The sequence below is a fragment of the Artemia franciscana genome, chromosome 9 (genome assembly GCF_032884065.1).
Source record: "Artemia franciscana chromosome 9, ASM3288406v1, whole genome shotgun sequence".
In the NCBI taxonomy this organism is placed as follows: domain Eukaryota; kingdom Metazoa; phylum Arthropoda; class Branchiopoda; order Anostraca; family Artemiidae; genus Artemia; species Artemia franciscana.
Genome location: NC_088871.1, coordinates 35,734,714 through 35,747,823, shown reverse-complemented (window position 1 = coordinate 35,747,823; position 13,110 = coordinate 35,734,714). Strand labels below are relative to the sequence as shown.

The 13,110-nt window shown below is 35.6% G+C and overlaps 1 protein-coding gene across 1 annotated transcript in view; it reads right to left on the bottom strand.

Annotated features, from left to right (window-relative positions):
- LOC136031344 (proline-rich protein PRCC-like) overlaps positions 1-13,110 on the bottom strand; it is a 35,110-nt gene that overhangs the window by 18,822 nt on the left and 3,178 nt on the right. Inside the window, exons 2-3 of the mRNA XM_065710834.1 lie at positions 7,787-8,202; positions 2,788-2,841 (exon numbers count right to left, since the gene is read on the bottom strand). Coding sequence (XP_065566906.1) covers positions 2,788-2,841; positions 7,787-8,167 — 435 coding nt within the window. The 5' untranslated portion in view covers positions 8,168-8,202. The remainder of the gene's footprint in view (positions 1-2,787; positions 2,842-7,786; positions 8,203-13,110) is intronic.

Genomic DNA, 13,110 nt, shown 5'->3' with positions numbered 1-13,110 from the left:
TGCCGTAAACTACGCAGTCATTGGGACCCTTCAACTCTGTATGTATTCATTGTGGAGTCCTCCATTATCCGACAGGAAAAGTAGCTAATAAAGATGATTTACTTGGGGGCTGTAATAAATAGTAAATGTAATAAATAGAAACTACCACAGTAATTGGTATTATCCTGATTTATCCTATGCACGACGACCTGTTGCTCATGATGATGATGCTCATATACCAACATTTCATCAGCTATAGAGTTCAGCAAGGAAGAATGCTCTTCATTTGATAAACCTCTTGCAACAATGCTTGTGATGACTGTGATTATGAGAGAGTTGCATCGTTTTCTCAGCGCTTTAGCCAAGACGAGTTAAATGACCTTGTTAGAGACCTCACACAGTCAAAAGAAGCTTCAAAATGAATTGCTTCCAGATGGCAGAGTAAAAATTTACAGGAGCAAGGCAAAAAACCACAATGTACCGTAAAAGAGAAAAGGATTTCTTACCGTTTTTCAATCAAGAACTCAATCATGTATTCTATGACGATAATGCAAACCTTTTAGAATTTATGGGAATCATAAAATATTCTTCACTTATTCCTTGAGTGTTCAAAGTGAAGTCTGAAATATGTTCTGTTCCACAATGGTAACCAATTTACATCCATATTGATTGCTCTCTTGACCAAATGAATGAAGAATATGATTTTGTGGCCTTGTTTTCGGGAAAACTTTTAAGTATTTTGAACATCAGCGGGTGATCTGTGTGGATTTAAAAATAGTCAATTTTCTTTTTCGGCAGCTAAGTGGTTCGATTAGTTAAATTCGGGGTTTGATCATCGCTTACATTGAATGAAGTTAAAGCAAAACATGAGTTCCAGTTTCGTATTTGTTGGTGGAATTCTTTCGAGAGCCGATGTCCTATAACAGGCCAAACAAATTCACTTGGAAATTGTTCATGCAGGAATCGAACCACTTAGCTGACGAAAAAGAAAATTGACCATTTTTAAATCCACACAGATCACCCGCTGATGTTCAAAATACTTAAAAGTTTTCCCGAAAACAAGGCCACAAAGTCATATTCTTCATTCATTTGGCCAAGAGAGCAATCAATATGGATGTAAATTGGTTACCATTGTGGAACAGAACATATTTCAGACATCACTTTGAACACTCAAGGAATAAGTGAAGAATATTTTATGATTCCCATAAATTATAAAAGGTTTGTATTATCGTCATAGAATACATGATTGAGTTCTTAATTGAAAAACGGTAAGAAATCCTTTTCTCTTTTACGGTACATTGTGGTTTTTTGCCTTGCTCCAGTAAATTTTTACTCTGCCATCTGGAAGCAATTCATTTTGAAGCTTCTTTTGACTGTGTGAGGTCTCTAACAAAGTCGTTTAACTCGTCTTGGCTAAAGCGATGAGAAAACGATGCAACTCTCTCATAATTACAGTCATCACAAGCATTGTTGCAAGAGGTTTATCAAATGAAGAGCATTCTTCCTTGCTGAACTCTATAGCTGATGAAATGTTGGTATATGAGCATCATCATCATGAGCAACAGGTCGTCGTGCATAGGATAAATCAGGATAATACCAATTACTGTGGTAGTTTCTATTTATTACATTAATATTTACGACATAGAAATAGCAGCCCTCAATTTTGTTATCAGTTCCCTCTAAACCCCCGGCACGATAACCATGAGACTTCTTCTTTTCCTCGTAGTTCACTGTCACAAAGATTTCTCACAGGTTTTACAGACAGTATGTGGCGCCCGTGTTTTCTCTTAGTCACCAAGTTTGACACCAAAATACCCAAGGTGTGCTTTCTTTACAAAGTCAGCAATAGGTTTCCTTTCTCCTTGAAAAGTGTACTCTCTACACACGTAGCAAAGTACATCGAGATGTTTCACACAGCTTCTTCTACTTGAATCGAAACTCATTTTTGTAACTCTTAAACATAGTCACAATAAAAGTTTATTTCGGGCATTATTCATTTTTCACCTATAAGATGTGTCCAAACCATCTTAACGTTTGTTATATTATAGCCCAGGAAAGTGATATAACCAAATTCTTGAACTTACACATATCATGAGTAATAAGCGAATATTTCAAATAGTAACAAAACCACAGACTATGTTATTGAACACAGGTTGGAACAACTTCCAACAGAGAAAAAACTAAAACTTTGTAGCTTTGAAAAAACAATCTTCTGAATTAGAAATTTCAATCAATCAATTTATTTCTGACCCGTCAATAAAACAAAGGAGGGTTTGTAGCCCTAGTGACGGAGTAAGAAAATAAATAAAAAAAGAAAATAAACAACAACGAAAAGAGAGATCACAATCAACAAACACACATATAACTACATACTATACGAAGAGGGAAGACTAATGGTGGTTGAGGTTTCTAACGGAGGATTTGAAATCTTCAACTTTTTTATCAATAATATTTGCAGGCAGAATCAATTTAGATGTATGCACCAGAGAAGAATTACTGGTCCAAGGAAGCAGATGCAGCAGATACTTAGCGAATTTAAAATTGATTTGGTTAATAATTTTTTAAGCAGAGAAAATTTTCTAAATGGGGGACACGGCAAGAAGATGGGGCATAGTTGGACGGTTGCAAAGTTTGGAAAGGTTAAATCGACTAAGATTTGTGGTATTAGATGCAAGCAACGCATAAGCATTAAAAATGTCGGTTAAATGACACTGTCCTCTTCTAAATTGAACACTTTTATCATTGGCAAGTCTGTTTTTGTCTAAAACTGATTGTCGACTATGTCATAGGTATGACAGAGTTTCTTACCTTTATTTTCAATGTTGTTTTTTCCTTCTTCACGGGCAAGTCCTCATCAGAAAGCTAAAAAAAAGGAAAAAAAAAGAAATTAATCACTTTTTTGTTGAATTAGGAATAGGCAGCAATCACAGAACTATCATTACATTCCAAACCTGCTCACATACACTAGACTTTGGAATTTACAATTGGATTAAATGAAAATGGTGGGTTGTCCATGCTTTTATTATGTTCTTATCAATGAATGAGGTCTATCTGTGTATTGTAAATAAATATAAAACAAGAAGTCATTTCTCATGATAGCTTACAATCATTTTCTGCTTGAAGAAAACACTAACATTTATATCAGTCAGTTATCTATTATTTTATGTCATTTGTAATAACAAATGAAACCTCAAAAAATTCACCCAAGCATGAAAACTACATAGTACCGAGCTGGTGTATATAGTCCCGGTTCTAAATTTGGTTACAGGCCAGGCTCTGGAAATTGTTCTAATTTCCTTACTACCGGAGCCTTTCAGGGGGGGGGCAACCAGGACAGGTGTCCGGGAACCCTGGCTGGGGGGCACTTTGATGAAATTTTTCACGACATTGGTTTTATTTGGCTTTTTCTGCTTATATTTGAGTCGGGAGGGAGGCACAGCAATAAATTTTTCCCCGGAACCACCAACCCTAGGAATGGCTCTGCTTACTACAGTAACGTTTATAGTGATTGGATGATACCAAACTGGGCCCCAGCTGCAATATCAGTTCCGCATCATATTTCTGGTATGATTGCTCATCCTAACTCTCAGCCAAATTGAGTAAACTAGATTATGAATTTATTGCATTTATACTTAGTGAGGACTGTGGGGTTTCATTTACCCCCTTCCTTACCCCCAAAGGTTAGTTTCTGTTTATTTAAATTTAATCACTCTTTACTTTTACTGTTGAAACTAGTTTTTATTCTTTACAACACCAACATGTTTAAAAGCATTAACAAGAGCTAAAAGCTCATATGGCACTTGTGACGAGGTCGGAAGAGCCAAGAGTCAAGAGCTCATATGGTATGAGCTCTAGCTAAATTCTAAGAATCAATAGATTGCTTTAAAAGGAAAATCAGAGGCTTAATGCCGGTCGGGATTTAAATAAGAGCTCTGAGTCACGAGGTCCTTCTAAATATCAAAATTCATTAAGATCCGATCACCCACTCATAAGATAAAAATACCTCAATTTTTCTATTTTTTCCTCTCCCTTCAGCCCCTCAGATAGTCGAATCGGGAAAAACGACTTTATCAAGTCAATTCGTGCAGCTCCCTGACAGCCTACCAATTTTCATCGTCCTAGCACATCCAGAAGCACCAAATTCGCCAAAACACTGAACCCCACCACCTAACTCCACCAAAGAGAACGGATCCAGTCCCGTTACGTCAATCACGTATCTACGACATTTATAAGCGTTTTCCAAAATTTCCGGTTTCCCCTTCCAACTCTCCCAAATGTCAAAAGATCTGGCCGGAATTTGAAATAAGAGCTTTGGGACATGAGTTCCTTCTAAATATCAAATTTCATTAAGATCCGGTCACCCGTCCTTAAGTTAAAAATAGCTCAATTTTTTTTGATTTTTCCAAATTAACAACCCCCGGCTCCCTCAAAGAGAACGGATCCATACCAATTATGTCAATCTCGTATATATAACTTGTGCTTATTCTTCCCATCAAGTTTCATCCTGATCTCTCCACTCTAAGGGCTTTCCAAGATTTCCGCTTTCCAAGATTTTTGTTCCCCCCCCCAACCCTCTATGTCCCCGGATCTGATTCGAATTGAAAATGGAGCATCTGAGACACAAGATGCTTCTATATATCAAGTTTCATTAAGATCCGATCACCCGTTCGTAAGGTACCTCGATTTTCACGTTTTCCAAGAATTTCGGTTTCCCCCTCCAACTCCCTTCAATGTCACCAGATCTAGTCGAGATTCAAGATAAAAGTCCTAAAGTACAAGATCCTTCTATATATCAGATTTCATTAAGATCTCATCACCCGCTTGTAAGTTACAAAAACCTCATTTTTTCCTAATTTTTCATAATACTCCCCCCAACTCCGCCAAAGAGAACGGATCCGTTCCGGTTTTGTCAGCCACCTATCTTGGATCTGTGCTTATTCTTTCCACCAAGTTTCATCCTTATCTCTCCGCTTTAAGCGTTTTCCAAGATTTCCGCCCCCCCCTCCCCTAATGACACTGGATCCGGTCGGGATTCAAAATAAGAGATATGAGTTTCGAGGTCCTTCTAAATATGAAATTTCATTAAATACCTCATTTTTTCATTTTTTTAATTACCCCCCCCCCCAAATCCCCCAAAGAGAGCAGATCCGTTCTGGTTATGTCAATCCCGTATCCAGGACTTGTGCTTATTTTTCCCACCAAGTTTCATCCCGATCCCTCCACTCTAAGCGTTTTCCAAGATTTTAGGTTCCGCCCTCCCCCCAACTTCCCCTTCACCGGATCCGCTCGGGATTTAAATTAAGAGCTCTAAGACACGATATCCTTCTAAACATCAAATTTCATTAAGATCCGATCACTCCTTCGTAAGTTAAAAATACCTCATTTTTAACCCTCCCCCTCCAACTCCCACAAAGAGAGCGGATCCGTTCCAGTTATGTCAATCACGTATCTAGGACTTGTGCTTGTTTTCCCACTAAGTTTCATCCCGATCCCTCAACTCTAAGCGTTTTCCGAGATTTTAGGTCCCCCCTGAATTCCCCCAATGTCACCGGAACTAGTCGGGATTTACAATATGAGCTCTGAGACATGATATTCTTCCAAACTTCAAATTTCATTAAGATCCGATCACTCCTTCGTAAGTTAAAAATACCTCATTTCTTCTAATTTTCAGAATTACCCCCCCCCCCCCCCCCCAACTCTCCCAAACAGAGCAGATTCGTTCCGGTTATGTCAATCACGTATCTAGGACTTCTGCTTATTTTCCCCACCAAGTTTCATCCCGATCCCTCCATTCTAAGTGTTTTCCAAGATTGTAGGTTTCCCCCTCAACTCCCTCCAATGTCACCAGATCTGGTCAGGGTTTAAAATAAGAGCTCTGAGACACGATATCCTTCCAAACATCGAATTTCATTAAGATCCCATTCACCTGTTCGTAAGTTAAAAACACTTCATTTTTTCTATTTTTTTCGAATTAACCGACCCCCCATTCCCCCCCCCACCAGATGGTAAAATCGCGAAATATTTCTTATTTAATCTGGTCCAGTCCCTGATATGCCTGCCAGATTTCATCGTCCTAGCTTACCTGGATGTGCCTAAAGTAGCAAAACCGGGACAGACAGACCGACAGAATTTGCGATCGCTATATGTCACTTGGTTAATACCAAGTGCCATAAAAACGCTATTTATCATCTCTTAAAATAACTTAAAATAGGAGTATGGAAACTATACAAGCAATAAAACTGAACACGAAGAGGAAAAATTAAGGGAAAGAGAAAGGGAGGGAGGGAGAGAGAAAGGTAAAGAGATATGAAGAAAGATAGGAAAGAGGATAGGGAAAACATAAAAGAAGAGAAATAAGGCAAAGATTGGGGGAATGGAGAGAGAGAGGATGGATAGAGAGAAAGACGTCTCCGTGGTATCTTTCAAGTCTGAGCACTTACAAACCGTCCATATTTTTCCAATTCCTCCACATTTTCTTTTTGACTTGCCTATTTTATAATGTTCACCCCCCATACTTCTCCGAAAAATAAGTGTCTGCGTATGTACCTGTTGTTTTATGCCATATAGAATAATTTAAGAAAATAAAGCTAAACAATGTCTTACTTTAGTTAAAAAATTATACTTTTAAGCTATGTTAATATGTGTTACATTACTGAAGAAAACACTTCTTGTTTTATTTAATAAAACAACTTTAAGTCCGAATAGATATCTCCAGTTTGGCATTGGACTTTAAGCAGAATAGACAGAAATTGTTTAACAAGAAGCTGTTGATCTGTAGAATCAAAATAGTATTGGCCAGGCCAAATTTATTCAGAAGTAACTTACGACAACTTTTAAAATAAGTCAGCTTATCTTCAATCTGCGACTTGCTGCAAGTCAAAGTAAAGTCTATATTTGAAGATTGAAAAATAACATTTGAAGAATAAATAGGAGTCTAGGATGCAACAGTCTCATATGGAAGAAATAAAACTTGACTGAGGAAACATTTTGAATCAACAACTGTGAAAAATTTTCAGTTCTGATTTTAGGTAAACCCCAATTTCAAAAAAAACGTCACTCCACTAAATATTTGTAAAGTGAAATTTTTATAAAAACAGGTAAATTATAAGAAACTATTGATACAAAAAATTACTCTTTGTGCCAGCCTGTTTGTCCAAAACTGTGCACATGGATGTGCCTATGACAATATCTAACTTACTTGTATACAAGTTACCAATACTCGATCACCCCTTTCCTCCGCCTAATAATTATGAGAATTCTAAAAATTACTTTTTAGAAAATTTTTTAAATTACTCTTTGTGCCAGCCTGTTCGTCCCCAATAAACTGTGCACAAGGATGTGCCTGTGACAATATCTAATTCATTTGTATACAACTTATCAATAGTCAATCACCACTCTCCTCCAGCTAATAATTATGAGAATTCTAAAAATGTGCTCCTTAAAAATACTAAAAATCGAAGTTCTACTGCTTTTTTGGGAAAAATGATATAGTAGTATATTAAATTTGGAACTTCAACTATTTAGAAATTTGATACATAATAAGAGAGAGTATTCTGACAAATATTGCCAAAGCTAGCTTTTTTTCCAGAATGCAAAGGACACATTCCAAGTTGATGCTAGTAATTCTACGACATAATATTTAGATTTTTTCTACCTCAGCATAGTTATCCAGAAACTAATAAAGAGAGGCATCTCCCTGCCAATCACCTAAAACATCTAGATACATAAATGTTTATGCTTTCAGCAACCAAATAAGACACTAATCCAACTAGAAAATAATCCTACTTTTTTTGGTAGAATGCATTACCTGGGCAAGTGATGGCAGGACGATTTTTACTTTTCCTTTTTGCTTTGCTTCTTTTATTTTCCTCTTTTCTTCTTCAAGAACATTTGCTACTTCTCTTTCCTTCTGAGATGCAACAGGAATCACACTTTCTTCTTCCACAAAATTATCTCTAAGTCTGGAAGGCAGTGGCACTGATGCGAATATTGCTGATTTTTTAACTTGTATCGCTTCTTCTCCATATTCATCATCAGATATGCTCTTGGTTTCTGTTATCTTTGTCTCTGCTTGGTTGACTGAAAGCTTATCAACTACATTGGTAACTAAGCTAATTTTAGAGTCCACATCATTTTGCTCCTCTTCTTCTTCATAGTCACTTTCATCACTGTAGGCCACTAAAGCCATCCTATATCTAGAGTACAAATAGCAAGTAATAGGACCTAAAACAAAATATTTAAATTTAAAAAAAGATGACTCTCAGAAAATTTTAGGCATTTATAAGTATTGATTCTAAACAACTAAAAAAGTTTCAGAAATTGATTGGCCCAGATTTGACAAAATGAAATTAACAGTAAAAGCACGAGTGTCAATTGGAAAGAGGAGGGACATTTATTCCCTGGATTCATCGCCTTCCTTGACTTAAGAAACGACATTTTTGGTATTCTTACTGAAAATTCTTTTTTGGTATTTTCATTGAAAAAAAATCCCCCCATCCCCTCAACCCCCTAAATTACTTAAATAGACACCACGGAGTAAAGGACAAATACAGAGGAAAAGATAGAAAAGCATATATTAGTCAAATATTCCATAAGTTTCTTAAATTTTCCTAATTGTAATTTCAACTGCATTTCCATAATTAGTGACTTTGGCGGAAATCAAGTACCATTATGACATATGTATAAGTTATGATTTGCTTTTGGACCTCTAAGTTGAAATTTTAGCCATGTAAACTACAAGCTCAGAAATTCTTCAATGCAAAATTCAGGAGCTAAAAGAAAACCCTGACTGTAAATTAGTAGAAACAAAACACCATTGGAGAAATATTTACTTCATTCAGATTATTTGAATAATCGTCTGGATAATCATACTACAGTCAACTCTGAATAATTTGAATCTTTCAATAACAGTAACTTTTTTTGTGGTCCCTTTAAAAACCCTTGATAAATTGAAAAAGAAACACCTGGTTAATTTGAGTTTGTAATTAGGTTTTCTTGCTTGGCAATACTCTGTAGAAATATATAAGTTCTTCTAGATAGCATTGATAAAACGGAAAACGTGAAAATAACAATTTTAACCTCAATAATTATGATTGACAAGGCCTGGAAAATGTAACTTCTACCACCCTACAAAACTGCTACAAGAAAAACGGGGTTTGCTAAGGAAACAGATAACCCTGCAGAGTTACCACAGCAACTACATTTAATGAGATTTGAGATCAACCTTGTCCTTTTTCCAATTTTTCAAATGAATATACATAAACAATTTTTCAATAGAAATATAAAAGAAAGGTATTTTTTTTCCAAGTCTAGGGAAGAAAAAAAGTCTAGGGGTAAGGGAGATTAACTAAAATTTTCCAGTCTAGAAATTAGCATGACTCTGGGTTAGAAGTAAAATCTTGCAGGCTCTGGCTCTTGCTCTTATTTCTACCTCTTTGGTAGAAATTAATGTTAAGATGGAACAATTGAAGCAACTGTTGCTTTAAATCATAACTAAGTGAAAAAAACTATGGCTTAAAAGAAGGTAGGAAGCATATCTAAATTTTCAAATCCTCTAATATTTTGACTGTATATGAAAGACATAAATTTGGTCAAGTTGGTCATCCTGAATATGATTGAACTTTTTATGAATATCAGTACTGTGCACAAATTAATGGTAACCCAGAACTGCAGGGTATTGGGCTTCCAGGAACACTATCTGTTGGATGACTGGCTGTCTATTTTAAATGTTGAAAACATGGCATGAAACATTATCTAAAATATTACCAAATACAATTTCCATGACTAGTGACCTCGCTGTACTAGGCCAGCTCCAGACCCACACCATGGAACTCAAATATCAATATGGTGCTGTTGCAGTCAATGATGTAGCTATAATTAATGTATACATACCAACTAATTATGGTAATCAGGCATTAATATTGACATTAACCAAGAACAATTACATCTCTAATTATATATAACTATGGGTCTTGATGCTATGTTATGGTAATGACCACTGTGATGTAAGCTTGCAGCCTGTTACTTTCGCATGGGTTTATCTATTTCCCTGGCTAAATTACAAATGCTATTTTTCAGTTACCCTAACAGGGCATTCCCTGATAGTGCATGACTTGGTGAGCTGGAGATCATCCTAGTGCCAGAGCTGACTTCACTTGGTCTCCAAATCAGGCCCCTTCTGACACAAGAAAGCTTTTATTAAGAAAATTGAAAATAAACTACATGCTGCTTAACCTGGTTCAGTTTATTTGCAAGCTAGTCTAAAGTGCAAGCTTTCAGAAAAGTTGTTCAATGGTGTGACCCTGCCCAATTTCCTGCCACTAACCCCATGTTTGGATATTTTGTCAGATGTTGACAAGTGTTCATTACACAAATCATTACTAAATACCTTCTCCAAAACTTGAATTTGGGTTAAACACTAGTAAATTTTCTCATTAATGGAACACTGATATAGCTAAAAAATATTTCCGGAAATCAAGAGGCACTATATTTCAATTTCTACCACCACCCCCCTTTCTCCTTGGAGCTGATTCTGTATTTATCTGAGGTCTCAATGTGTAAGTTTCAACTTAAAACCTTTAGCAATTCTTAAGACATTGCAGATCACCTTTTTGATAAACTGGATGCACTTGGTGCCTCTTGTTTATTACAAGATACCCCTAAAAACTTTCCAGAGTTTCACTTTAATAACCTTTACATTTTTGAATGAACCCACAATCAAAGCTTTCCCCTTTCCCCAATGATAAATCCTGTATATGAACAATAACTTACAGCCCTTGCACCTGGAGCTGCAGGATAGGGGTTTTCAAACCTAGAGGCATGGTTATCTGACTCTAAGACTATTTTGCAAAAACCAGCTATCTCAAAATTTTGATTGAATGCATTTAGGGGAAAAGGGAATAGGGGCAGGGGAGGGGTGGTTGCCCTCCAATCACTTTTGAATTTCAAAGAGGGCACTGAATGTTTTGATTTGCAATTAGATCATCCCTCTCCAAAGTTTATACAACCACCCTTCCTATAAAAACTTTACATCTTAACAATGGGCAGCTTGCATAACTTACAGCCCTTGCCCTGAGGACTGAAGGGGGTGGACAACTTCAGAGGCATGGTTATTTGACCTTTGGACTATTTTAAACTTGATGATTATTTCAAAATTTTGGTTTGATATATTTAGGGGAAACGGTGTGTGGGGGGTGGTGGTTGTCTTTCAATCACTTTTGATGCCTAAAAAGGGCACTAGAACTTTTAATTTGCAATGGAATGAATCCCATGTGAAGTTTATATGACCACCTCTTCCATATGAACTTCCTCTGGAAAAAAATAAATTATAATCAAAGTTGGATTTAGGTTTTTTCTCCAGGTGGGCAAATGTATATTTTGCTGCTCCCTGCAAGACAATCAATATTGTAAATATTGCCATTCTTTGTTTAGGGTGAAAGCTGAAAATATTTTATGGGAAAACAATGGCACTGGTATGTATTTATCACATTTTGATAGGCCTATGCCAAGGAAAATAGTAGTAGTAGTAGTGGGTTGGGTTAGTCAAATGTAAAGCATACCATTTATTAAACATATATTTACCTGGTATGATTAACAAACAGTTTATGGTAACAAACTGTAAGTGATGAGCATTTCAGCCCAATAGTAACTACAAATATGAAAATTGAGATTCTGACAATAATAGATGAATGAAAAGAAATGTTTTTTATGCTATATATATATATATATATATATATATATATATATATATATATATATATATATATATATATGTATGTATATATATGTATATATATATATATATATATATATATATATATATATATATATATATATATATATATATATATATATATATGTATATATATATATATATATATATATATATATATATATATATATATATATATATATATATATATATATATATATATATATATATATTGGTCATAGAAGTTTAGAGGGGGGCTCATTCAAACTAAAACCTAAAGTTCTAGGATGCTGTTTAAGTGATCAAAAATATTACAGGTCAACTAGCCCCCTTTCTATGTTCCTTTTCTCCTGATCAAATGATCATGATTTTACAGATGATATATTGTTCATCATATCCAGAAATCCAACAACTATGCCTTTGGGGATGATATGACCCCAATAGCCCCAAAAGAAAGGGCAAGTGAAATTTGTCTATTGTTTACATTTAGCACATATTATTGGGAAATATATAGACTTTTTTTGGGGGGAGGATTTTCAGCAGGGGGCCATTTCCCATAGGGGATTTTCCTGCAAAATGGCAGTTTCCTGGCGGATTTTTCTAGGGGAAAATTTACACTGGAGAATTTACTGAAATCTACATAATGAATGTGTTTTATTTGTCTTACATTCTCTTTGATAACTCAATTTTACAACTGGAGAGGTTCCAGGGGAACTGTCCAGGGGAAATTTTCTGAATTATCAGAGTTGGAATTGTCTGGGGTGATTTTTCCGTGGGAGGGTTTCCAAAACAATTACTAAGGAAAGGGAGGAAAGAAAATGATCAGAAATAAATAAAAACATTTTTTTTTTCAGATGGAAGTGAGGAATTGTCAGAGGAAATTTTCCCAGGAGAAGTCTCAGCAAGTGTGGAATTGTCAAGAGGAATTTTTTTAGGGAGGGGGGGGGGGGTAAATCATTAAAAAAACAAATATTTTCAAATGAAAGTAAAGAGCAACATTAAACTTTAAAAGAAGCAGAAATTATTGCACATATGAGGGGGACTGCCCTCTCCTCAATCTCCAGTCATTATGCTTAGGTTTGGCTTTTTGTCCCAATTCTTTAAGAACAACTCCTGAAACACAAGGGCCATGTTATTAGAGTAAGAAGCATTCTTTAGGTGCTAAAAAACTTTAGCATAAAAAGTGAGGGATTGAGGAGAGGACAGTCCCCTTTGCACACGGAAGAATTTCTGCTTATTTTAAGTTCTAATATTGCTCTTTACTTTCAGTTGAAGAAATGTTTTTATTTAATAATATAAAACACAACGATGTAGCTCAAATTTCAGGAATGAACATGGATACAAATACTTTATTTTAAATACTGTAATTTTTTCTTTTATAGTACTACTTTTCAAGCTTCTATCTGAGCAAAAAAGTTTTC